At 37.8% G+C, this 27,500-nt stretch overlaps 2 protein-coding genes and 2 long non-coding RNA genes across 5 annotated transcripts in view; 3 read left to right on the plus strand and 1 right to left on the minus strand.

Moving 5' to 3' along the window:
* The window catches only part of LOC138023506 (uncharacterized), a 5,693-nt gene extending 2,957 nt beyond the window's left edge, over positions 1-2,736 (plus strand). Inside the window, exons 2-3 of the long non-coding RNA XR_011126701.1 lie at positions 1,151-1,513; positions 2,615-2,736. This is a non-coding gene — a long non-coding RNA (uncharacterized lncRNA). The remainder of the gene's footprint in view (positions 1-1,150; positions 1,514-2,614) is intronic.
* The window catches only part of LOC138024149 (uncharacterized), a 112,139-nt gene that overhangs the window by 12,282 nt on the left and 72,357 nt on the right, over positions 1-27,500 (minus strand). The window lies entirely within an intron of this gene.
* On the plus strand, positions 11,387-19,710 carry LOC138024141 (PR domain zinc finger protein 14-like). The gene is made up of 5 exons (XM_068871250.1): positions 11,387-11,511; positions 14,586-14,751; positions 16,375-16,685; positions 17,459-17,726; positions 18,546-19,710. Exons 2-5 carry the CDS (start codon positions 14,604-14,606, stop codon positions 19,265-19,267), a joined length of 1,449 nt encoding a protein of 482 aa, XP_068727351.1. The 5' UTR covers positions 11,387-11,511; positions 14,586-14,603; the 3' UTR covers positions 19,268-19,710.
* Positions 21,762-27,500, plus strand: part of LOC138024142 (chemokine C-C motif receptor-like 2) — a 13,707-nt gene continuing 7,968 nt past the window's right edge. The window contains exon 1 of one of the 2 annotated variants that reach the window (XM_068871252.1): positions 21,762-22,071. The gene's annotated coding sequence lies outside the window, so the exon portion shown is untranslated. Of the gene's footprint in view, positions 22,072-23,797; positions 23,923-27,500 lie in introns of those variants that run through there. The other variant, XM_068871251.1, reaches the window with a different exon arrangement.

The raw sequence follows: 27,500 nt of genomic DNA on the forward strand, positions 1-27,500 counted from the left end.
TTCCTGTGGTGCTGTTTATTATGCTGTACAAAGTGGCTCTATCTCTTGACTCTGTGGGTGTAATCCTTAAGTGTGACCATTCAAATGAAAGCTACTGAGCAGTACTTTCCTGTGGTGCTGTTTATTATGCTGTACAAAGTGGCTCTATCTTTTGAGTCTGTGGGTGTAATCCTTAAGTGTGACCATTCAAATAAAAGCTACTGAGCAGTACTTTCATGTGGTGCTGTTTATTATGCTGTACAAAGTGGTTCTATCTTTTGTGTCTGTGGGTGAAATCCTTAAGTGTGACCATTCAAATGAAAGCTACTGAGAAGTACTTTCATGTGGTGCCACTTATTATGCTGTACAAGGTGGTTCTATCTTTTGACTCTGTGTGGTAAAGCCTAAAGTGTGAACATTCAAATGAAAGCTACTGAGAAGTACTTTCATGTGGTACTGTTTATTATGCTGTACAAGGTGGTTCTATCTTTTGACTCTGTGTGGTAAAGCCTACAGTGTGAACATTCAAATGAAAGCTACTGAGAAGTACTTTCATGTGGTACTGTTTATTATGCTGTACAAGGTGGTTCTATCTTTTGACTCTGTGTGGTAAATCCTAAAGTGTGAACATTCAAATGAAAGCTACTGAGAAGTACTTTCATGTGGTGCCATTTATTATGCTGTACAAGGTGGTTCTATCTTTTGAGTCTGTGGGTGAAATCCTAAAGTGTGAACATTCAAATGAAAGCTACTGAGAAGTACTTTCATGTGGTACTGTTTATTATGCTGTACAAGGTGGTTCTATCTTTTGAGTCTGTACGGTAAATCCTAAAGTGTGACCATTCAAATTAAAGATACTGAGCAGTACTTTCATGTGTTTTTGAGTCTGTGGGCGTAAACCTAATGTGTGAACATTCAAATGAAAGCTACTGAGCAGTACTTTCCTAAGGTGCTGTCGATTATGCTCTACAGGGTGATAGTCACTTTGGATTCTGTGGGTGTAATCCTAAAGTGTGGCTATTGGTACGTTTACACGGTTGCCTTTGCTACATTATGCAATACGATATTTTACCAGCTGCATAGCTTGGTTAACTGAAAATGACAGACAACAATGTCCTTCTCAGACCTTAAAATGGCAACTCTTAATTCGCATTGCCTGTCTTTTTTCCAGGGTTACTTTTCATGACAAAGATGAAGAAAGCAGTTGCAACAACACAAGTTATTCTGGTTATTATGTGTGTATTTGCGGAGAACGGAAAATCGTTTCTGAGAGGTGGCAGAGAAGTGATCTACAATAAACATGGCAGACAGATTCCGCACTGGGATGGCTACTCTAATGTTAATAAGGTAATGAGGCGCCCGTCTCAGTTGCCTTCCAAGAAAGAAACTACATTTGGCCCTCCCTTGTCAGCAATGAGAGGCATTTCAGCTACCCCTCCCCCGCAAGGATGGCGATGCATTTTAGCAGCCCCTCCTCCGCCAGGATTGAGAAGCAATATACCTACTCATCTCGCGTCCAAGGGATTTAAGACCGGTAAAGTATGACCTCATCCATTTTCTAAAAATACGTTCTCTAAAAGATTTCTTGTTCAATTATTTTTGTGCACCCCTGAGACAATTACTAAGATCGGTAAAAGTTTGCCCGGCAAAAGAAATCATTCGGTTACGTCTTCGTACAAATGCCCTATTCTGTAATCTTTGCCATTCAAAGATAATAAGTCTGTCAACACTGGCTATTTCAATCTCGCTTGAATTTAAATTTTTAATTTACATCAGTTTAAGTTGATTAATAGAGTTTTTGCACGGCAGCCATGTTGCAGGGCAGGAACAATGAAAATGTTTTGCATTACAAAGAACATTTATTCCCATAGGAAAATAATATATTGTTCCTGCCAGCAACATGGCTGCCGTGCAAAACCTCTATTCCCCCCATTGGCAAGAAAATAGACGACGAACAGTACTCCAATCGACAGTGCGAAAATTACGAAGCAACCTCGACGCTGATTCTTTAACGGAAGAAAAATAGATGCATCCTGAAAAGAACTCTGGGAGTCGGGTTGATATCAAATGGTGGACTGTAAGAACATGAAAATTCAAATATAATTTGCTTCGACAAATTAAAATGCGCGATGATTCCTTCCACTTTCAAGCGATTTAACTTTTAATGCTTCCGCATTTGGCGATTGGCTTAAAATTGCCGGGTCACATTCTCAGCCAATCATAAGGTAAGAGTAAAACAAAGCGTGCTAGCGTTTTCTCGCGTTTGGGGCCACGACCAAGTATTTACTTTACTCTGTGTTTGGTTCATTAAATTGTGGGCATCTATTTTGATTGGCTACAGCTTTTTTTAACTCAATCCTTCCGTGTATGATGAATTTCTCAAGTGGCAAATGAAAGATCATCGAAAAGAATATATTAACATCATGCTTCGTAACCAAACACAAAGGGATTTTTTGCGTTAGATGGACCCTTTTAAAGCAGTCAACACAAAAAAACCGAAATCGTTATTGACAGGTCTCTATATTAGGTCAACTATAGTAGGTCGACTTCACTTTAAATAACAAAAAAGGGGAAAAAATGTTGATATTTATGTATGAACTTCACGGTTGTAAAATATTGCCTTTTGTCCTTTCAGATATATCCAAGCGACACAGACGCCAATAAGGAAAGTGACTAAACAATGATAGCTCCACAAAAATTTGATCAAAGTGAAATAAAAAGTATCTTTCTTGTTATAATAAGATCTGCTTTGCTTCTTTAATAGTCAAGGATATTACATTGCAAGGAAAATGGTTTCTGGGCAAGCGATAGCTATTAGAAATAACAACAACAGCAACAACAATAATAATAATAATAATAATAATAATAATAATAATAATAATAATAATAATAATAAAGAATTTTTCGAAGCCTGGAATATTCTTTGATTAGAAACACAAGAATCTATGGTTGCTACAAAGTTGTATTGGTTACCAAAACGAGGAATTTTACTTAAAACGGGAAAGTTCTTTAACAAGACGCCTAAGGGCGTTTCCGCGGGACCACTTTCATAAACGGTGATCACCTTTCAGGACGGTGCCTACTAATTCAAAGTTATTTTTGCGCAGTTTACCGCATATGCGGGAAAAGCAGATCTTAACAAGTGTTATTGAAATCCAAAAAGGAAATTGGGGGTAACCACGCAAGATAATTAATCAACAATATTCGTAAAGAGCTTTAAAATACAAAGCAATGTCTGGCGTTCTTTGCCAACTTTGAAGCTTAATTATCCCTGAAAAATGCATGGTTACCCCCAATTTTCTTTTTGGATACTAAGAGCACTTGCTAAGTTCTGCTTTCTCCGCATATTTTTAAACTGCGCAAAAATATTCCTGTATTAATAAGCACCGCCGATAGGAAATCCGAGTATCTCGAGATGCGCAGAACGTATGGGCAATAACAATAGTAGCCACCGTGCTTAATTTCTTTTGTCTTTATGTTAATTAGACCTACTGCCCTCATTTTGAAACAAATATTCTCTTGAAATTTGCTCATTGTAGCGAGGCTAAAAAGGCTTATTAGCATTACAACAAAGGAATATTTTATTTGGCCGCCATTATGAAAGAGGTTTATGGTAAGCCAATCCGGCGGACCGAAGAAATCACGTGGCGAAAATTTACCAGACAGATGAGCCTGTAACTTTAGATAGCTGCTATCTGTTGCCAAAAGGGAAAAACTAAGGTTATCTATTACTTGATAATATTAAATTTGCCAATGGAAGCACTCAGCACAGCAGTACGATCAGAACGGTTTACTTTTAATAAAGCTTCTCGAGGATATCCACGAGTAAAAAGAAATTTGACCTGTTATTCAGCGTGGGCGCCGCCACAGACATCCCACGGGATTAAAAACAAGAAATTACTGGCGAAGCTTTGTTTAGTTTTGAGAAATTTTCAAGTTGTTCGAATGTCGAGTTTTTCAAAGCCGGGTTTGCGCTACAATATTGCACAGACATAAAAATGAAAATGACCTTCCTGACGAATTCACTCACAGAGTTACAAGAACCCATATTTCTGGGAAAAAACCGGAAAGGTTTTTGGAAAATGATGAACTTGAATACAGTAGCGATATTTTTGTGTTAAGTTTATAATGACGCACGTCATTTTCACAAATCAGCGATGAAGAACTGCGGATGTGAAATCAGGTGAAGCTATGATGGTCATTTTGGGTTCAAATGACCAGCTCCCAACATCAGTGGCTTCATAGGTCAGTTCGTTAGAACGTCGCACCGGCATCGCGAGGTCACGGCTTCAAACCCGGTAGAAATCCTGAATTTTTTAGGCTTCTCCACGAAACTGCTAAAATTACGTTCATAACTGCGAGGGCCATAGCTTCACTTGATTTCATGTCCACAGTTCAATATATGATTCATTTCATATATCATGTCATCGTTGATACATTCATCGCGGGAACATTAGAACCCACGAATGACCAGTTCCCAACACCAGTGGCTTCATAGCTCACTTGGTTAGAGCGTTGCCCCTGCATCGCGAGGTCACGGGTTCAAACCCGTTTAACTCCTGAATTTTTTAGGCTTCTCCACGCAATTGCTAAAATTGCGTTCATAACTGCGAGGATTATAGCTTCACTTGATTTTCACAAATGTTACGAAATCTCTTACTTTGATCTCAAACGCTTCCAATTATTGATCAGTAAAGTGTTTTAAGACTTGAAATACGGCGAACTTTGTATGGCAAACGTATGTTCCCCTTAACAAGAATGAAACCTCCAGAACACCAATCCAAATAAGTGCAAACCCTAATTTAGCAAAAGTTTATAACGCGGACGCCACCGTTTGATAAAGAGCCTGAAAATAACGCGGACGCATTTCCTTTCTATGGACTCATTTCTTTCTGATGGGTACGCAGAAAGAAAATTAAAAACTTTTCTCTAATTATTCCGGCTTAAACGTGTTTTGAAATATCTCTCTTATGAAGAAAGAGCAAGGATTTGTGTCAACTTAAATGCCCCGTAAAAGCCTCGGGGATTTCAAGAAAAGCCGGGAATGAATCCACTCAGAAGGCTTCAGTATGCGTTCAATTGAGATAATCTTTGAGAAAACCTTTTTTTAATTAATTGCGGCTTAACTCTGGGTAATAGCTGATCCTGATTCGAAATACTCCAAAAAGACACTAATAGGTAACAAAGCCACACTGGAGTGAAATAAATGAGTTTTCAACTCAAACGGATTTTAAAGCGAACGGGCCAGCCCTATATCCTGAAGAAGACAGTTATCAGTGGGCTGCGCTCGCACGTTTTCACAAACCAAATTTGATTCCTCATCTGGTTAAAGCAGATTCCGGAATTTATCATGTGCATTTTGTTTAACTCTAATTATACTGACCCAATGCCAACAGATGGTACCTGCAAAAACAGTCACTTTAGTTCATTACGATAAATAAAGAGGATAAAATTGTGATAATTTTATTTCTAGATATTTAATTACCTCTGGAAACTAAATTATGCTCACAAACAAAGGAAACTCACTGTTTATTTCTGAATGGCTCTTAGCTTCAAACAATAGTCCCTATTCGTCCACGGGGATCTGTGAAACATCTGGTACCCTTGTTGTCTTTGCTTTGTCTTAAGAAAACTTGTACTGAAATATGCTCTATTACGGTCCATTTGTTCTCTATTGTTTTTGAAAGATCTTCATCAGAGGTCACTTTTATTCATTAACTCTTTGAGTATGCTTAAGTAAACAGCGTGTAAAAATAAAAAAATGAACAAGCACAACAACTCCGAAGTCAGCTACATTTAGATGCGAAGTATTAATGGAAATATTATCGTTGTTTACCTCCTCTCTTTTAGTGTTGCAATTCACGCACGTTTCGTGTGAAACTAAAAACAGTAGTTTTTAAAGTTGACGGCGAAAAGTACAGCCGCACACCTAAGAAACACATCGAGAACGAACACATGGCATCATTGCGGAAACCTTGCTGACTTACAAGTTTTATGATAAGTTGGTAAAAGTGTTTGCCGGAGATAACCGTTTCGATCCATGGCGTCGGCGCTGAGACCGACACAAGCTTAATTCTGGTTTTTGAGAAGGTTTTGTAAAAGCAGTTATTTTGTCTAAAAGTCCGCAAACAACGGATTCGAGGATGACACTTTTCTTACAGAAACATTTCTTTTATAGCTCATTCAGTTAAAAAGAAAACCAGTGTTCTCTAGATGGACATTGAATATAATGACTCCAATGCTCTGACTACAACCGCCAATGGATTACGTTCTGCTTGGGGCCACACTAAATTATACTAAACTTATTACAAATCTGGCCCCAGTACTTAAATCGTCGGATAGCCTTATCCGGTGAACAAGTCATTATTCAGATTATGAAATATAGTTCACGTTAAACGTTAACTTGGCCAAAGTGTTTGCACGCACCTTTGCTTAGATGAGCTTAGAGTGTGCATATATCTCAGTTGCACAGATTGAAACTGTCTGATAGTGACTTATCCACCCGATAAAGTTATACGGCATTTGAACAACTGGGGTCTGGAGATTAAGGAAAACGGAGAAATCTTAGACTGCGATCATTCAAATGAAGGCTACTGAGCAGCACTTTCCTGTAGTGTTGTCACTGTGCTATTCTAGCTGGTTCTAACTTTTGAGTATCTGGGTGTAATCTTGAAGTGTCCATTCAAATGAAATCTACTGAGCAGAACTCTCCTTTCACGCCGTTTATTATGCTATTTAAGGTGGTTCTATCTTTTGAGTCTGTGGGTTAAATCCTTAAGTGTGGCCGTTCAAATGAAAGATTTTGAGCAGAACTTTCCTGTGTGCTGTTTATCGCGCTGTACAAGGTCGCTCTAACGTTTCAAAAAAACGCTGCGTCCTCTTAAATTAAGAGGGGGTCTTTCAGTGACATTTGTAACGAGAAAAGGAAACTTCATTTTTTGACCAATCGCAAAGGACAACACAAATCATTTAAACCAATCAGAATTTTGAACTGAATGCGTTTTGTCATGTTCATAGGCGGGAAAATAAGAGCACCGAATTTTGGTCGAGAATGTAGTATAGGACTTCAGTTTCGGCCAATAAAGAAGCAAAACTAACAAATAAAATAACCTCCAAACATATTTACGTGTCATAAACATTTTAGTACATCCGGTAAACAAAAGGCTGGGATTGCTAGTTTGGCGCAAAGCAATGAGGAGGAAAAGAGAAGAGGACATTGCCAATCCGTAACATAATGTTGAAATCCGCACAACAAAATAAAATCAGTTTAGCCAGTTTGGTAAATAGGATAATGATGCATATGCAATTTACTAGACAGAAAAAACCTCGGCTATCCGCGTTGACGAAAGAGCCAAGAAAAAACATAAAATATCTTCGCTAATAACTGATTCAACCACGGAATTTAAAATGATATACATAAATACAATTCAGTCGAGTATACTTAATGAGGATATGTTAATCAGCTTTCACTACTGAATCAATACTTTAATGAACAATAAATTAATTAAACAATCCAAAAAAATTATTGCTTTTTTAAATGTGATTTTGGCTTAAAAGACAGTAAAGATATGAAAAAGATGCCATTCCCTGTCAGTTTTGAAATCTTATAGTTACGTTAAGCTCATTAAAAGAATTTGGCAAAGGTCTAAAATTACTGAAGCGTATGCCCTCCTCCTCCTCCCCCCCAACGAGAAAGAAGAAAACGTGAGAAACGTGCGAAGTTGTAAATTACACCAGGGGATCAAAAAAAAAGGAAACAACCAGACATGCTTTGATGCTATTATGGTCAGAAAATTAATGAATTTGCTAAGTTCGAATTAATATCGGAAAAAAAGAAAGAACAAATAAGATGTTAAAGTAAAATGACCACATTCCATTCAACCGCTTTTCCTGGTATTTCTTCTCTTCTTTCTATAGTCGTCATTTTTCGGCACTCTTAAGGAAAGAAATCATAATCCGGTAAAGAACATCTGAATGCAATCCAAATAACTATTATCCGGGTGTCATCGACTGACCTATAACATGCCATCAAGGTGAAAGATGCCCCCATGACTAGTAGTGTATGCAACCTCGATATATTGACGAACATGGTAAAAACGATGAGATAACGAGTCTTAGGGTATCTTCAAAGCCAAATAACAACACTTCATCACCCTCATTCCCTCCAACATACCGAGCTTCTTTCCCTCCATTTTTTCATTCATTTCATTCATTTCATCTCTTACATTCGAAACAATACCCATTGATCCTTCAATACTCGGATCCCCCAACTTCATCAGGCAGAGTCATGAAGATCAGTGTCCTACAAGTTGAAAACTTTCCCTGAGGATGCCGTAGATCGACGAAAGCTTGGAATAAAAATTTCAAAGCCAGCACAAGGCCTCATTCGAACAGTTTATTCATTTTTTCTAAAATGTGCTGCTAAAGGACAACATGAAAAGTATGCCGGATTAAAACTTTGATTTTACCGTGCATAATTTGATAGATTTTCTTAGATTTGTTATTTGAGTGATTTGAATGATGCAAGCGGTATCATGGCCCCAAAAATAAAAATATTCATTCCATTACAAGCAACTGAGGTTTTCAGTGTACCGTGTAACTGAGATTTCAGTAGTAGTGTTTGGATCTGAGTGAATCGTGCAGTAAAGCCATTTCCATAATTCTCTCGACAGAGATATATTGATTGTGCAGATATCACATAAGTTCATAAAACGGAGGGTGGTATCGGGATTAAAGTTCCTTCAAGGCGCACGTTATGAATAATTAATGTTATGGAAATAAAAAAACAAAAATGCCCCCGGTCAAAACGATGCCAGGCCGTGATAATGATCCGTGGCGGTGACTGCTTCTCGTTTTGAAGATCTTATCAAAACTATTTGTTTCTCTTCCTTTTTTGGTTTTGAAAAATAAAAAAATATTCCCCTGAGAGTTAGTTTTAGTTGTCAGTAAATATCTGAAAATGTATCACAGGGTTTTTTTACGAGGTTGCCTGAGAAAGTTGACCAGAATTCCGGACATCCCTCTTCAAAGACCAATGAGTCATAAAACAAGGTTAATATAATCATATAATATCGCACTAAAATGTGCTAAACCACAATATCTGTACCGACGGCTTGTCGCTAACGGTAGAGCCAGATTTGCAGTTTGTCAACGTAATATTCCGTTTTCCAACTTATTTCCATCATCGAAGCTTTGGAAGCTTGAATTCCTCAGCATTTCCTCTGGGTAGTTGTAACGTGAACTGAAACGCTTTCACTTTAAAAAAAATCATTCTAGCTGAGATATTATTAAATTTTGGAGTTGTAACTGTAATCATGTTGTTTAATTCTGAGACTGATCTAGATCTGGTAAGGAGTGTACTCAAAATTTCTTCAGAAGTAAATTACTCTTTCAAATTCACTAATATTATACTTCAAAAGCGTCGCATATTTGCGGCTTTTATTGAATTTAACTCTCCCTTCACTGGAGCACGTATTCCAACCGATGCTATCGCATTTAAAAAAAATTGCCCGCTTACCACGACTTAACACATTAAATTGTTTATGAGAAAGTTATTAGTTAAAGGAAAATCGATATTGAATTACTTTCATAGTTCCTCTTCTCTACAAACAATCTCCACGTCTCTGAGTAAATCACGCTGATAAAAACTTCAAGCTAGAAATCTGAATAGAAGCTAAAAATCTGTCAGGTTCAAGGTGGACCTTTGAGGTTGCTCTGTAAAAGGCGCGGTTTTAATAGGCAGAACATCATGATTAACGCATAGAAGGTAGTTTTCTATATTTTTGGGACACGACATTAAGTTAATTGATCCATCCGTATTTTCACATCTGCCCCTCGGTTTGAGTACTGGGTCAACTATTACTCTACTAATGTGTTCATTATATTGAGAATCTTACTGTCAAACGACAATGAAAAGACAACACACTACTCTTCTATGACAAAGGGTGACAAACCAACTTTGGTGAAATCTCACGTGGCATATAATCAGCGCCATAGCGCGCAGTGAGTGCCTCTAAATATCGGCCTACCTCGTGTGCACATGGTTTAACCATTACAAGCTATTTCTCGGTGTCTTCTCAATTCCCAAGAACAAGAGAAGGCATGAAAATACCAACATCTTTGTCAACATGTTATAATTTGCGACACTGAATAGCGTTTGCAAGTTCTATTAATTTGACTAGATAACTCACCTACGAAGATATTTGAAAGGACAGAAAAAGCTAATTACAGACTTACAATTCGGTTGGAGCTAACAGTAAAACCTATTCATGATGAGATGTCGTTCGTTTAGGCGAGACAACCCGCGAGAACAATATTTTTTACTTGACAATACTTAAGACATTGTTCATTTGTGCGAGAGTCCGTTCATATTACATTTACAGAAGGTAAGAAAGAAATACATTCCACTTGCATTTAATTTGACCTGATTAGTTTTGAAGCACTTGAAAAAGATGAACAGACAAAATTGAAGTTAGAAGGAAAGGGGCGTCGCCTAATACTAAGGACGCTTCTGTGCGTTTTGGGAAGACCATGCGCGGCGTATCATTCTGCCCTCTTTTACTCCGAATAGGCACTGAGTAGCAACATATCAGCCATTAAGACTCTGTAACCTTGTTGTGTTTAACACTTTATAGCGAGAGCATGTACATCAACCTAGATGAGATTTTCAATAAATAATATAATAATGAAACTGTAAAGAGCAATACCGCGGTGCATTCGCGCCACGCTAAATAACTTCTCATTTAACACCTCTTTCTAGCTTTAGTTTTGTAAATTAAAGATTGCAAGATTGATAAGCACATTTACAAACGGTTTGGCTCAGGAATTTCAACCCGGAAGAGCACAATACTCCTTTCTCGTTTTCCGTGAAACAAGAGAGGTTAACAAACGCATGGGATGTTTGAAAGTAGAAGAGTAAAATTTTAATAGAAACCCTACTATCTCGCGCGTATGTATATCCCAAAAACTTGTGTGGTTTTACTTTCCACAGTAGGCTGTTTGTATAAGCCAAAAACTTACTTAATATTTAAAACTGCGGATAACGATCACTGAATTAATTTTTCATCCGCCTGGATTTCAATCTCAGGCTAGCGAAATTATAACAAATGGAAAAACACTGATCTAAAAAGAGGTCGTGTTGGAGTAATATTTTGCGTGGAATCTTGGTTAGTACAGACATTGAAAATGCCTTAAGTAGCCATTTACTTCGAAACATCTTAACCTCCTTGGCGCGAGAAACATTGGTTAATTTTCATTAAAGTCGAAAACAATAACAGGCACTGACTTTATCGCAGCGATCGAACAAATTTTCTGCAATCCATTAAGTAGCTGGCTTTGTTAACATCTGGACACAGCTACGCATTATTTAAATGAGGTTTTTAAAAGACCAAGCATAATCTCCTACAGATTAGAACTCACTGGGTTGCTGCTTGGGTGTGTTAAGCGAGGAACAACGAAAAGAAAATTGCAAGAAGCAACAAAATTTCTCTTTTGAACACGAAATAAGATTCATCTGAAGTGAACGTTCTTAAGGTAAGCAGCTGTGTGCTTCGACTTGAAACGGTATTCTTTAACAAAACGATTTTAACAGTTTCAATCTAACCTTCGCAAACTTCTTGGCGCGTAAGGTTATAGTTACAAGCTCCTGGCAACTCTATCTTTTTAACGAAAAAAGGTCTAAATTGGGAGGCTTACCCTCGCTGGCATGATTTGTATAGTTTATTTACTGCTTTGATTTATCTTTCAACACCAGGGCAATGCTAACAAGCATTATCAGAGAATAAACACAGAACAAACGAATTTCTTGCCTACACTCAAACCGGCGAAACTTCCAAAAGTTGTTTGATTTTTTTTACAGCAAAAATTTATGGTAAAATTGGTTGATTAGTTTGCTAAATATCAATGTTCGCACTTTGCAGTTTATTTAACATCTTTAAATTACCTTTTAACATCATTATAACTGACAAAGGAAGCAGTAAGTTATAACTTTGGCTATAGATAAAGATTTAAGCGCGCAAAACAAAGAAAAGTCGTATTTGCTTATCGGAGTATTTCAGTGATTTAACACGAAGTTCGTGCGACACCAATGCATTATCGCTGTTTTAGGGGGAAAAACAACTGAGATGTTGTTTATTTGTCCTGAGTTTATGCTTACTTATGGTGCAATTATTACAGTGGCAACTGAATCACTCAGGAAGCAGAAAAATCAAGAAAATACACATTTCGATTACAAACAAACAGAAAGATGGCCTTCCTATAAATGTTACACACATCCTGGTCCTATTATTTAACGAAGGCGCAAAATAGTAGATAACGCAAATATTGTTCATGTAACCTCGTCAAAACTTTCAGAAAAGAGACTTTTTTGGTTTAATATAAAAACTCATTTCCCACATTTCATTATGGAAGATTATCACAAAAAAAACAGCCGCGATCAAACAGTTGGATCTCGTTCCAATTCGAAAAGTGCAAGAGAAAAAGCATTTTATCATTTCGGCGCAGAGCTTGCGAAAAATTCAAGTACTAAAGGACCATCTCATGAATTTCCGGCAATTTAAATTTGCAATAGTTGTGAAATGGGATTTTCTTTGCTATCAATGAGCCTCCTGAGCCAATGGGTAGAAGCTAGCCTAACTATAATATTCACAAATGATTTTGACAGCGGAAGCTATTAAAGTTACTTTAAATGCTATTTCGCTTTTTAGATTACGATGAATTCTAGTTGAACGCCTTTAACTAATCCGCCCTGATTTCAGCCGTCGGGCCAGATTATTTCCAATTATCAAAAATGAAAAAAAATGAAAAGAAGAAGAATAAACTTATTTTCATTGTCCATTACCCACGGGTTCAGTAAATTTCAAAATGCTTTCATTCCAAAAAATAACACTAAAATTTAGGAATATAAATCATTTTTGCAATAAACACACAATGTCGAGTGACAGTCCGTGTTCAGTTAAAATCGAGCATAATTGTTTCCATGTGAAACTGTAACACAATCAAATTCTCATCAAAGCCAGTGGAAATTTCCGTAACTTAAAGACGTTAAAAAGTGTAATTGTAAGTTACTAATATACTATAGATCAATATATATTAAACCCAAATAAACAACTACAGTCACTACATTGATTAATGTAATACTTAAGATAAGATTCCCGATGCACGCTTCCGAAATAAAAGAGCTTCGCTTGTTATCTATAAACGAAAAAAACATGAAATGCTGTATTGATTTTACTTTGACACACTTTGTTCGAGTACAATTTCCTTACCAAGAGGACTTTAATCTTTTCGCTTGATCGTATAGGTTTGTTTATATTGTTATTATAATTTAGCCCATTTCCCTTTGTTCAAATAGGAAATGAGTTTTCACATCATACACAAGCTAACAAATTTCAAATTGATAATTCTTCCGTCCTATTTCAACCTCTTGTCCTGCCGTCTTCAGTGTTGGAGAATAGTCGGGAAAAGAACTAAAGCAGCCTAAAATTGTTCAGTCATCATTGAAAAACGAATCAGTGAAACACTCTAAGAAACCAAGTGCGCTTTTCTCTACTGACAAGAATGGAACTGATATATATATATAAGGGTTGCGAATTGGTTAATGTAGCTAACACTATCTTAAACGTGAAATTAACTCGTCTTTTCTAATCGATGTTCTCCCAGAATTGCATACTTCAAAACACCAAGAAAAGAAAACGGATAGTAGTGGCCTTGGCCGAGATTAGCGAATTTTACAATCATTTTAAAATTTCATTAAAAAGAAGGGGTCAGTTTCACTTGATGTCCGCACTAGCATGACGTCATATAACTACATGCATGGGAGTCAAAAGTGGAACGCCCTTAATTTTGAAATAAACTTTATTCACGTATCATGAAGACAGAAATAAGTGTCTCCCTGCGCTTTCATTACACTTACATATATTTCTTTAACAAAATACCCATTCTTAATAGAATTATGAGGAAATTCAAGTTGGTCACTAACAAAGTTCCTTAGATTAATGATCAGGGCAAAATATTCCGTTCGAAATCAGGATTTGAATGGCGTAAAGTTAGAAATTAAATGCACTGTTAGTTCACCAGTGAAGTGGTGCTCGCTTTTTTAACGAATATTTTAAAGGTTTGTTTGTTAGTTAGTTTGTTTGTATACCTATATCTATATTAGTATATGCGAGCGTAGGTGTGTTTCACTTGTATAGTGAATTGGTAAACTGATTGTATTTAATGTTGACCTTCAAATAAGTGGTTCCCTAGAGAAGTTAAGTAGGACTGCTTACCTGTGAGGTTATCAGATATTACTACTAGTGAAAAGCGTGGAGGTCCACTTATCGGTCCATATTGTCCCTAAGGGGGCAAATAGAACATGCTGAATGGACCTCTTCTTAGGACCACGTCCATTCTTAAAAACGGAGCGGCTTTAGTCAAGGGAAAGACTTTTTTGTCTCGGGCTGACCTTTCGAGCTGAGCAGCACTTTCCCGTGGTGAAGTTTATTTATACCGTTTGTTACAACTAGCTTTTTATTCCGCGAGTGTAATCCTAAAGTGTGAAGATTTAAATGATTGTTCAATTTGTGAACCGAATTTCAAGGTGTGATTATTTTCTTTCGTTTCAGCGTTCCGCACCGACTGAGATGGAATACGGCGACTCTTCAATGTTTTTTTCTTTCACCTTTACCCAACAGGATATAGACAATGTCCTTTATGGTTACATCCGCACAACAGACAGGGCCGCTAATGGGTTTGCCCTGTCTGGTGTCTATAGTGGGATACAAGCCAGTGGTAAGTAAATGCATTTACACGCGCCGGAATTAAACTGTAAGTGGCAGTGGCATAGAATGTAAATATTTTCCTATTGGTATATCACGGTAACGCATGTTTGCCTCCTGGGCATGTACTCTTTTGTTGTTGTTGTTGTTGTAGCATATGTAAGGTACGAACGTTGTAATGTATTCATCTCAGCTCTCCAACTTTCAAAATTATGCTTTCAATAAGATTTTTCTGTTGATTAAGAGTAATCTCGTTCCCAGGGTTCTCTCCTATTCGTCCACCGGACGTCCGGTGGACGAGTACGAGAGAACCCTGGGAACGAGGTTGGATTAAGACTCGTTTATCTTGTTATCACCTCTCGTCCCCAGGTTAGGATGCAGCGCGTGCATTAGGTTGGGGAATACTTTCCCATTTTCCCATTGAGTTTTAATGTTTTCGTATCAGGCGGCTGCACAATCTTTTTTGCCTGAGTGAGATTCATTTCTACTGTGCTTACGGTAGTTTGTACGTTATTTGGACGGCGTTTACATGTAACACTCAGGCTCTCAGTTCAAGTCGCACACCCACTCCTCTGTATGAGCCGTGAAAATGATATAGATAGGAATCGAAAATGCTTGTTTCTGCTTAAAATAGTAAAAGTCACAACTGTTACAATAATTTGTCAATTTTTTTTCAACATAGAAGAGCTAATGTAGGGGATCGATATAAGTCCAAAGTTCGTTAAAGTGTCCCTGTGATAAAAAAAGCAATCACTTCCTTTTTTCTTCACATCTTCACACCTTGTCTTTGCTTAACACCTGACTGGCAAACTTTTGAGCTTTGATTTTTATCCAAAAGGCCGTGTACTTTGAGTGTAAGTTTTGGATTTCACGGCCCGTCATTGCTCACGTTCAAAACTGACCGATTGGATCTCAGAGGGTTGGATCCAGGGAAAAGTGACGTCAAAGGCTCACTAGCTTAAAATTTCTGCGTGTCAATGCAGCTTACTATATATCCAAAACGCGAGTTAAAAAGTGTCAAAGCCCATCCTGCGTATTAATTCTGCGGTGTACACACGCATTGCATTCTTAAACTAGTGCGCCTTTGAAGTGATTTTCTCCTGGATCCAGCTCTCTCAGGAACTTAAAGTTAGTAATGGCAGACCATTAAATAGGAAAATTCCAGTTTAAATAAACTGGTGCCTTTTTGAAATCAAGTCTTGAAACTTTGCCCGCCTAGTGAAATGCATTGTTTATGTTTACTTTCGTTAAGCTTCCTCTTTCAACGAGCGAGACGTACGGTGAGTCAAGTCCCAGTCAGTCTGTGCATGAAAGTGAAAATGTGACCACTTGAATGAAGAGTACTAAGCAGTACTTCCCTTGTGCTGCTGCTTATTATTCTTCTCGAGGTTGTAGTGGCTTTTAATTGGGAGAATCAATTTAAATCCAAATATTTAAATATTCTGCACTTCCGCTTTGCTAATATTCTTTCTGACATGCTGCGCAAGTGTGGCCTTTGGCCTTCCTTCGTTTTCGCTGGTTTCAGTCTATGCACACCCAAAAAGCAACAATGATACCAGCATTTGAATGCAAACATGTTGTTTAAGCTATATATAATGAGATTTAAGTCGTTTTTTTTTTTCATTTCTCAATATAGCTGACATACACTGGCATCCGAGGATTACAAATATTTCCCAAGTGCACCAAGACGCGAGGCCAGAGAACCGATATCTAGACCCAAGCAAGTACCGTGCCATGCCATTTAAGGAAATGTATCACGAAGAACCCTTCATCAACACCTTACCCGACAGCATCAAAATCGCTGAGACCATTCTCCCAACGGGCCGACATCGAGGGGTGTTCTGTGGTCAGCCAAGAATACCCAAAGGAACACGTTATGGTCCTTTCACAGGGAATACTATCTTGCCCAAGGAAATAAAATCACAAGACAACAACAGCGTCTGGGAGGTGAGTAAACTACAGACCAAGAAGGGACAGAACGCAACTGTTCGAGACGGAACTGAACAAAAGGAAATGGGATGGGATGGGATGAAACAGAAAGGAACCAGAAACACTACGAAATAAAACGCAAAAGAGTAATACATGGAATTAACAAACACAACGAAACGGATTTGAACGGAAGGGACGTAACGAGATAGAATGGTTATGGTAATGGTAATAATAAAGACGGATAATATTAATTAATAGTAATGGTAATGGTATTGGAATGGTAATAATGGTAATTGCAATGGCAATTGTAATGGTAATTGTAATAGTAATATTAATGGTAATGGTAAGAGTAATAATAATAATAATAATAATAATAATAACAACAATAATAGAGTAGTTTTAGATTGAGTGTCGAAAGTAATTAGATAATTACTTTGGTTTATGATTAATTCACTCAGTGATTGGTTCAAAGTTCTCGCGCCATTTTTTTAACCAATCAGAAGTGAAACCAAAACCAATCGTGGCGCGCGCGTTCACCTTTTCCCGCGCTTTGTGTCGGCTACGTGTAATTACTCCGAGTTTTGATTGCTTTGCCGGATTGTCTCCGTCCTTTTTGATTGGCAAAAGTATTTACTTTAGTTTTGGTTTTGCGACACTCAATTGAAAACTGCTCTAATAACAATAATAGTAAAGGCAATGGTGATAGTAATTGCAATGGTTACATTAATGGTAATTGAAATAGCAATATTAATGGTAATGATAACTGAAGACAGAGGACTTTTGCATTTTAGATATTTCAAGACGGTGAGCTGACCCATTATGTCGATGGCGCTGGAGACCGAAGAAACTGGATGAAATACGTGAACTGCGCAAGGCACGACGGAGAACAGAACCTGGTGCTTGTTCAAGAGGAAGGGGAAGTATTTTACGAAGTTTGTAAAGAAATCGCCGAGGGATGTGAGCTTTTGGTGTGGTATGGAGATAGCTACCTTAAGTACATGGGCATTCCAATAACGATGAAGACAAAATTGACCAAGATCGAGAGCGATAGCACATTGGGTAAGTTGCATTTTTTTATCAAGTTAATCTTATGAAGCAAGCTCAGCTTAGGTTGAGAAAAACTGGGATCGAAAAACGTTAAGCCCTTTCCCAGAAGAACTATATATAGAACTCTTTCATAAATGACGTCAAGGTTTACATTCTTTTTGTATTTATGTTAATTAGACCTGCTGGTCTCATTTTGAAACAAACATTCTTTTGAAATTTGCTCGTAAACTAAGGCTTATTAGCATGCATTAAAACAAAAGGTATTTTATTTGGCCGCCATTTTGAAGGGGTGTGTACAATAAGTCTTTTTCAAAATATTAAAATTCAGGTTTAGCCGGAGGACAAAGGCAAAGGAAAGTGGATGATATGCAAATATTTTTCACATTCAGTCCAACGTGTTTCTATTGGTTTTGTCCTCACTTTGACATTTCGAAAATGGCCTATTACATTTCATACATTAGGAAATGTCAGGCAGCTGGATAACCGTGAGGTTTTCGAGCTACCAGCTAGTAGAGTGACAAATAAAAATGTAGAATCATAAATGTAGAATCATAAATGAATGAAATAAATGTAGAATCATAAATGTAGCTCATAGAGCCATAAATAACAATCGGCCAAAAATATTCCATTTGTGAAATATCAACAAATAGGTTTCATGACCAGGAGAACAGAAAAAAGGCAAAAGACTTATTTTCTCCAAGAAAAATGTGAACTGTTAAATAAAACGCTGTACGTTTTTGCAAAATACCAATGTCCTTTGAAATGTAACGCTGAGAGGAGAAAGAAGTCAAACTCAATACATGAAAATATTGCTTTATTGCTGTACAACAGGTGGAGACAGTTTCGCATGTGACCGCTGTGGCAAAGTGTTCGCCTACAAATATTACAGGGACAAACACTTAAAGTACACGAGATGCGTGGACCAAGGAGACCGAAAGTATCCATGCCACCTTTGTAACCGCTCCTTCGAGAAACGTGACCGCCTGCGCATTCACATCTTACACGTGCACGAGAAACACAGACCTCATCAGTGCAGTCAATGTGGCAAGCGGTTTTCTCAATCCTCAAGTCTAAACAAGCACCTCAGAGTACATAGTGGAGAAAGGCCTTACAAATGCCCTTATTGCATCAAGGCTTTTACAGCTTCGTCTATTCTGAGAACTCACATTCGACAGCATAGTGGCGAGAAGCCATTTAAATGTCGTCACTGCGGGAAAGCGTTTGCATCGCACGCGGCTCACGACAGTCACGTCAGACGTACACACACGAAAGAAAAGCCCTGCATTTGCGAATTTTGTGGAAAAGCGTTTGCACAGTCCTACGAACTTAAATTTCACATGAACATGCACACGGGAGAGAAACCCTACACCTGCGAAAAGTGCGGTCGAGGGTTTTCGAGCCCTTCGTCTCGTGACCGGCATCGATCGAACTTTGATTGCACCACTCGGAAAAACCGAGCTCCGAAGATAATGCGAAAGAGTTCGGAAGGTAACGAAGGTGATTTCGACGAGTGTGATATCATCAACGCAGAGGAAGAGTTAGAGGAAAAATAGATGAACGTTCTTTCAGTCAAAATGAGATTTTCTTGCATAATTCATTGAACAAGGACTATGATCTTGACAAACAAACAGCACATGGGACTATATTACTCAACTTCAGAAGAATCTGCCCCAGAAAAAGATTGAAACGCCCGTTGCAGCGTGGATGCGCACACGGCGATGTGTCGAGAAAAGTACATGGCAGCCGAATGAAATAATGCAAATGAAAATGCTTTGTCAGTTTTACGATAGAGATTACAGCAAAAAAATTGTATTTGATAGGCTTATCTGTAGCCAAAGTTTCACAGTTTTAAGCTATTATTTGACAAGTTGTCTTAACAGGTTAGTTTTTGGAAAAAGATATACTTGTCACTGAAGATGAAAAAAATGAAGAGAGTCATTACCAGAGTAGACAAGAAATCGTTTCTAGTTTTAGAAAATTAAAATGCAAAAAAACGGATACCAACTGTCAAAAGTACATTTGGCCACTGCAAACGACGTACTTTCCGAGAGACAACATTGCGGATAATAACTGGGATACCAGTATTATACCTAATAATGTTATTTGCTATGGGTATTATTTATCGTGAATTATTGATCAAAATCCATTGTCTTGTGTCTGCTATTTATCCAGGAAAATGATTGGCACCGCCCTGTACCATTTTTTTCCGGCAAAAAAGATGATGTTCATTAAAATGCTTTTATTAAAGGTGCCAAAAGCTATTATTTTCACAGGTGTAAAATGACATGCACTCGGGAAACATGGTGACAATTGAAGAATGAAGAATTAATACAAAGGTGTAGGAAGCTCCACTGCACACTATTCTTAAACTCATTTGAATTGAAATATGTTCATCGGATTTACAAAGCATAAAACGAATGAAGTTTTTGCAAAGTGAACATGGGCCGGAAAGCTAACACAATTGTTTTCGTTTTCCTGAGTTGTCGAGTCATCGCCTTTGGGTATCGTAATTATATACATTTTTTATATTGCTGCTTTTTCATTGAGCTGTCTTTGTATCATTGAGAACAATTTCAAGAAAGTACACTTAACTGATTGCAATGCATGTAAAATCGGTTTTCACTTGATGAACTCCACGCCGTTTGGCATGGAAATGGGTGTAAGAAAGCTTTAAACGGAAACTACTCGCATAAAATCGCAGAGAATTCAGCCAAGGTAAGTAACTTATGCCAATTTTAGGTTGTAAAAATTACGTCAGTGTCCTTGAAATTACTTCTATCGTTGTCACATATGTACCCACGAATGTTTATTTTTGAAACTTTGGCGCTTGTTTTTTAAAATATCGAATAGAGATGGCAAGACAAGGTAAAATTGTAGAATACCCCGAGGAAGATCTGTGTACGATAGGATCGCGCACAGGATAAAGGAAAATAGATAAAAGAAGAAGCGTCTACAAATTTGAAAAGTTAAACTCGCTTATCTAGCGATGATTTAATCAAATTGTACGGAGCAATTCTTTCAGTGGTGTGGTGGATAGGCGATAGGATAGTTTGAGGGTCTCATGTCTGATTGGCTCAGAACGTAAGACAGAGTAATATATGTTTGAAATCTACAAAAAACAAAACAAAACAAAAACAAAGGAGGAGTGTATTAAGCTTGACACAATTGAAAACCCTCACCAAGAAAATAAAGGGGAAGTTAAACCAACAAACTCTCAAAACTATAATACATTTGCTTAAGAATTTCAGGTTCTGAAGCCTGTTCAAATAAACACGACCAAGATCAAATTACTTGTGTGAAAACCATGCTTAATAAACCCTCGAAGTCATCCGTTTCGGTCACAGAGCCAACACAATTTGACTGCAATCTGTCCTTGTGCAACCCAGGCTTCAATGATATTTACTGAATCTACTGAAGATCAGAAGGAAACTGAAAAGGGATGAAGAGGGTGGCTAGCCAGCTTCTATTTCGGCTCCTTTTTTTTTCTATTTATCTGCTTTTATTGTATTTTTATTTTTGTCGAAACAGATACTGTTCACCTGACGTGAACATTTTTATAAATGCAAAAGATAAACAACATCAAAATAAAAGCCAAAACTACCTGCTTCGATTCTTTCAAATAACTCCTCCCCCCTCCTTAAAATGTTCCTAGATCCATCCGCCACTGCTAAAGTAAGCGAATTTATCCCTAGGACGATCGTCAATGTCAATATTTTATGAAACACTTCATTGAGACCCTTTTTTGACTAGATTTGGAAGAAGTGTTCTTTGCTAATTATATTTCTTTCTTGTGGATCAAACGAAAAGCCTTTTCTTTGATCTTGATGAAGATTACTTACTCCGTTCAGAAGCAATTACATTTGCTCAATTGAAAAACGAATCAGCTCTGCTATTGGCATCACCCACCGTAGCTGTAGACAGCCACACATATCATGCTATTGACGTTTCAGTGACCATGGGTTTGCAAACACAACAGAAAAATTTAATTGATTCTTGTATTCTGAATCTGGACTGGAAAAATGACAGGAACCGAGTTCCGGCAATAAAAAGGTTCTTTATTTGAGAAACAGGATTTCAAATGTTAATGTTCCTTTTTGAATACTCGATTAAATGTTCTTAAGAGTAAAACATTTCACAAGTCTTTTTTTCTCATTTCTTCGAAAAGCATAGTTTGACAGCTGTTTTAACAATTGATTTAATTACTGAGTACGAAAACACATACATCGCGTCTGCCGACCTGGATTTTCGACAAGTTTGAATAGAAAGAAATCATTATGATTATAGATGGCAAAAGCACAAAAAAAGAAACAGACTCAGAAGGAAAAAAGGCATCGACCATCCGACGCGGTTCATTCAGGTAGGCATCAAATGATTTGAAGGAATCACTGGCCAGATCTTCTCTCCCTTAAGGACTGACTGGTTCGGCTAATGGAGAGTCAACGCACGCACAAACGAAAAATGAAGGGATGTTTAGTTGGAGAGAAAAATATCCCAACACGGCGCCAGTGAAGTTCCAAAGAGTAGGATTAACGTCCCTTAATTTCAGGCAAAAACGTTATGGATGGCCCTAACGCTAGGATCTTTCCTTCCTTCTTCTTCTTCTTCTTCTTCTTCTTCTTCTTCTTCTTCTTCTTCTTGCCATAGCACTTTCCAGACTTCATATCAGTAAGTCCAACACTGAGGCTGACAAAACAGCAATCGGAGCTTATTGTATGTTATTGCAGCTCTTTCGGTTGGATTAGAGAAAATAGAGTTTACATATTCAAATAAATGCGAAAATTCAACTGATTTCATAAAAAAAACCGATCATTTTCCAGATCAAACCTTTTTTTTTACACATGCATTAGAGACATTTTTCGGAGGTTTTTAACATGAAAGAAAGGGAGTAAATGTTCTTCAAGGTGTTTGGAAAAAATACTAAACTTTTTAATAAATCACCTTTTCATTTCTAACACGGTTGTCTCTTCGTCCAGAAAAACGAGGGATATCATTTGAGTGTCGCCCAAAACCACAGCACTGTTTACTAAAATAAAATGTGTCGACAACTGAGCGATTGACAAAAGTTCAATAAGATTAAACTTTTCTAATGCGAATATAATGATTTTGGTGTCGTCATAGAGTTTGGACGATGATTGGAGTTTCAGAAACTAAACAAGCTATACCTTTACCTTGTCAATTTGATTTTTCCATGCCCCCTTCGTGTAAATACAGACATGCAGGTGCGTTCGAAGTTCTATACAGTGCTGACTATAACTACATAAGATAGTAATTTAAAGTCGGTGCTACTGAGCAAAACTTCAAAATCGGGCAAAATAAGGCAAAAGAGGGCAGCTCGCACACCGGCGTACTTCAAGTTCGTCAGGTTAGCTGCCATAAATTTGAAGGTGAAATACAAGTGCCATCTCTATTCTTCAATCAGATTCGACTGGACTGTGAAATGCAACTGACGTTTCAATGATCCATGTGTGTTCGACAGGACAGTGCAATGCGCTGAAAAACCAAGGCATTGCTTTGAAAAATTCACGATACTAAACCGGGTACAGGAGTCTCGCTATTTCAATGGCTGATTGAAAAAACCTCAAAGACGAAAAAAAACAGGACGTGAGACCAATTTTAATTATACATTTGAACGACGTCTCATCGTGAGAACTACAATGACGGTAGTCATGGCAACGATGATGTCAGATATTTCAATCGTGTATCTCCCTTTAATTGATATCAGTACGCGCCTGATAATAATGAATTGAATGGCTGAAACTTGAAAGGACGTGCGCAGATTAAATAAGACGGAAATCGCGTTTAACAAACTAAGACGTCTTAATTTTTAGGGTTTCACAATTACCGTAAGGATTATGTATTATCTAGGAGGATTTCAGGTTTTTTTGCTTCAGGGGTTCTCAATCAATTGATTCGACGCAGTCTCTAATGCTATACGAGGCTAATAAAATAGCAACTAAAAGTCTAAAATGATATCCCCCATTTAAACCACACACTTAAAACAAGAGGACTTTGGTTAATGAAAGGAACCGGAATGGCCTTAGTAAAAAAAATGCAATGTGATTGTTATCTCTTCATGAATTCTGTACGACTTGACTACATTTTTCTTGTGAATTTGTGGTAAGCGACGATTCACTAGTTGGCTACCTAATTTCTCTGGTGATTATCGGAGCTGGGTTTCTCAGCGATTCTCGATGAAGAAACTATCTAAGTAGGTGATGTATAAAGATTTATCTAAGAGAGTTTGATCATCAGAAGTTCACAGTATTTTTCCAGTTCCCAATTCCTTGAAAGGCTACGGACTAAAATTTCGGAATTATATTAGACTGCTCTTCGAATTTTTCAAAGAGGTTTTGGGAAGCAAAGCGTTATAAGTAGACTGTCAGAAAGCGAAACGAAATTTCTCGCATAAATACTGAGGTAGCAACATTGGTCAGTTCTTTCGAAATAAGGTAGTTCTATTTATTGTGCTGTACAGTCATGCAAGGTGATTCTATCTTTTGAGTCTGTGGGTGTAATCCTGAAGTCCCCAATCGACCATTCTAATGAAAGCTGCTGAGCAGTACTTTCATGTTGTGTTGTTTATTATGCTGTACAAGGTGGTTCTATCTTTTGAGTCTGTGGGTGAAATCCTAAAGTGTGACCATTCAAATGAAAGCTACTGAGCAGTGCTTTCCTTTGGTGCTGTTTATTATGCTGTACAAAGTGGTTCTAACTTTTGAGTCTGTGGGTGAAATCCTAAAGTGTGACCATTCAAATGAAAGCTACTGAGCAGTACTTTCCTTTGGTGCTGTTTATTATGCTGTACAAGGTGGTTCTATCTTTTGAGTCTGTGGGTGAAATCCTAAAGTGTGACCATTCAAATGAAAGCTACTGAGCAGTACTTTTCTGTAGTGTTGTTTATTACGGTGTAGAAGATGGTTCTATCTTTTGAGACTGTGGGTGAAATCCTAATGTGTCACATTTCAAATGAAAGCTCCTAAGCAGTACTTTTCTGTGTTGCTATTTATTACGTTGTAGAAGGGTATTCTAAATTTTGAGACTGTGAGTAAAATCTCAAATGAAAACTACTAAGCTGCTGTGTATTACGCTTTGCAAGGTGATTCTAAATTTTAAGTGTACTGGTGAAATTCTGAAGTTTGAACTTTCAAATGAAAGCTTAACAACAATACTTTACTCTTTATCATGCTAAGCTCTGCGGTTCTAAAGCTTGTTTCTGATTAACTATAAAAAGTTGTCAGTCTTTTCCCTTTTGTTAAGATTCATTTAGTCCACGCAAATGCAAAATTATCATCTAAAATTAGCCAATTGTATTTACATTTATCTAGTAGCCGTTTCCTTTGGTCTATGTGGCGGATGCTATTGTTTTAAAATAGCTATCACTTCTTAATTTCTCTTCTTGACTATTTGGCTTGCGATATTAAAGAAATAAGGCTAATATTTAAAAAGGAAATGAACGTTCTATCGATGGAGCACAAATTGGGGACATTATAAACCGAAATCAACAATAAACGCAAATCAAGTCAAATTTTGGTTTTTGAGGAGAGGAAAAAATCGGAGTACCCGGAGAAAAACCTCTCGGTGCAGAATATAAAGAGCCAACAGACTCAACTTGACGGCGAGTCTGAATATCGAACTTGGGCCACCTTGGTGGGAGGCAAGTACTCTCACCACTATTCGAAGTTGTCGGCTCCTAAAGCCCCTGTGTAAAAATTTCTAGGGCTTGTTTTTCAACCTTGCTAATGATTGTTATAACTGAATAATTAGGATAGTACGCGCACTCTCATTGGTCAATAGTTGTGTTTGGATGAGAGTATGTAAACACGGCTGTGACATCACACAAATTTTGATTGGTTATATGTTGTCAGACGCGCGTTTTGATTGGCTGGTAGGAAATATGGGCGTGTATCAAGAAAATCTGTTTCAATCAAGAATTTTCCTTCATTTGTCGAATTACTTTAAGAAATATTTTATAAAAGCAATAGAGGACATTTTTTCCGTGTTTCCATAGCCTCATCTAAACACTCAGGTGAGTTGGGAGAATTCGAGAGAGTTATGAAAACCCTCGACTGCGTCTCGGGTTTGCATAACTGTCTCGAATTCTACCAACTCTCCCTCGTGTTTAGATGAGGTTATCGAAACACGGAAAACAACCTCTATAGAGGTTTTCCACTGCAACCATGTTCCATGGCAGGAACAATAGATTCTTTTTTTCCCATGGGAACAAATGTTCTTTCTAATAAAAAGCATTTTTATTGCTCCTGCCATGCAACATGGCTGCCGTGCAAAAACTCTATCACTTAAGGACGTTCGCGCCCATTGCTACTGCGCATTTTTTCGCGCATGTCACGCACACGTCATTCATCGCAGACCACGCAGGTAAACACGATGCTAAAGGCGCAAAAATTTTCCACAAGAATAGAACGCGAAAGTATGTGGCATCATGGGATAGCTGTGGACCCAGGTCTTCTCGGAAATGTCACGCAATGGCGTGACAGTGCGAATAAACAATCGCTTTGAGAACTTCGCAGCGATTTTACTCTCTTGAATGCTCGGTGACCCCCGTTTTTCTTTCCGTAGATCACTTCCTTTCTTGATTTTGTCCATTTTAACAAAAAAAAATCTGTACGTGAGAAGTTACAAATATTTGGCCTTTTATGCTCTCGTGCGACCGAAGTTTTCTTTCTTAGACTAATATGTCTCGTTTTTCAAGGTTTATTTCACCTCAGAAAAAGACATCAGCTGCAAAGGTTAATTTAGTTATATTAGTTATGTTGAACTGAGTACGTTTACCTGATCTAAATTTCACTAATGTAGTTTTTTTATTGCTGACAGTTGTAAGCTAAGATCGTCTTAAAGTAACGCAATCTTCTAAAAATGCACCTCATGATCTCGAAAACGAGCACGGTGACCTCCCATTTTTTTTGCCTTTTTGGCAAAAGTAGGTCATTACCTTTCTGCGTGGCAAGTTTTAAAAAAATCTGTACGTGGGAACGTTTTGGGCGCGAACATCCTTAATTTTGATTTATTTGAGTTCTAAAACCTATATAGCCGACCAACTCATCAACCGACTTGACGTTTGGTCATATCACGTTGCCGAGAAAGGTAAATTGTTTGATACGCATAAGCAACGAGAGCAACTGTTTTCCTCATTAAATCCTACTGTTGAGTAACGTTCTCGTTGATGATGCGGTTGTACATCGTGAGAGAGAATTAAGGTGGCTCAAACCAGTTTCAACACTTGAAAGAAACGTTCTTATTAGAAGGAGTGACACTTCAACACTTTATGACTTAACGGCAATGTTAGGGTACCATATCAAAGCAGCTTCAAGGGCGTATCCGACAGATTAGCCCAGCTCACCATTAAGATCAATGGAAAATACCATATGAGTATAATTCAGGCTTATCTTCCAACAATAAGCCATACTGACGAAGAGGTGGACATAGTCTATGAGGACATAGACAGCCTTATTACGAATACCGAGACACACTTTAACATCATTATGGGTGACTTCAATGCTAAAGTTGGCTTGGGTGAACCATCAAAGTCCTGTACAGGCGCGTTTGGGCTCGGCATGGGAAACAGCAGAGGGGATTTCCTTATTACCTTTGCGGAACGGCACCAGCTAAAAATCATGAACACGTTCTTCAAGAAGTCACCTACAAGGCGTTGGACATGGATCTCCCCAAATGGGACTATAAAAAATGAGATCGACTACATCCTCACAGACAAGCTCCACATTGTCACAGACACGGGGCACATTGGCCATAAACGCAAAGTTTGAGCGG

This window comes from Montipora capricornis, chromosome 11 (genome assembly GCF_036669925.1).
Source record: "Montipora capricornis isolate CH-2021 chromosome 11, ASM3666992v2, whole genome shotgun sequence".
NCBI classification, from domain to species: domain Eukaryota; kingdom Metazoa; phylum Cnidaria; class Anthozoa; order Scleractinia; family Acroporidae; genus Montipora; species Montipora capricornis.

Bases quoted from the DNA above. Each gene is read 5' to 3' on its own strand.
- LOC138024141 (XM_068871250.1), top strand. From the start codon at position 14,604: ATGGAATACGGCGACTCTTCAATGTTTTTTTCTTTCACCTTTACCCAA. The intron at 14,752-16,374 runs GTAAGTAAATGC...TTCTCAATATAG, and splicing joins TAGTGGGATACAAGCCAGTG to CTGACATACACTGGCATCCG. The intron at 17,727-18,545 runs GTAAGTTGCATT...GCTGTACAACAG, and splicing joins CGAGAGCGATAGCACATTGG to GTGGAGACAGTTTCGCATGT.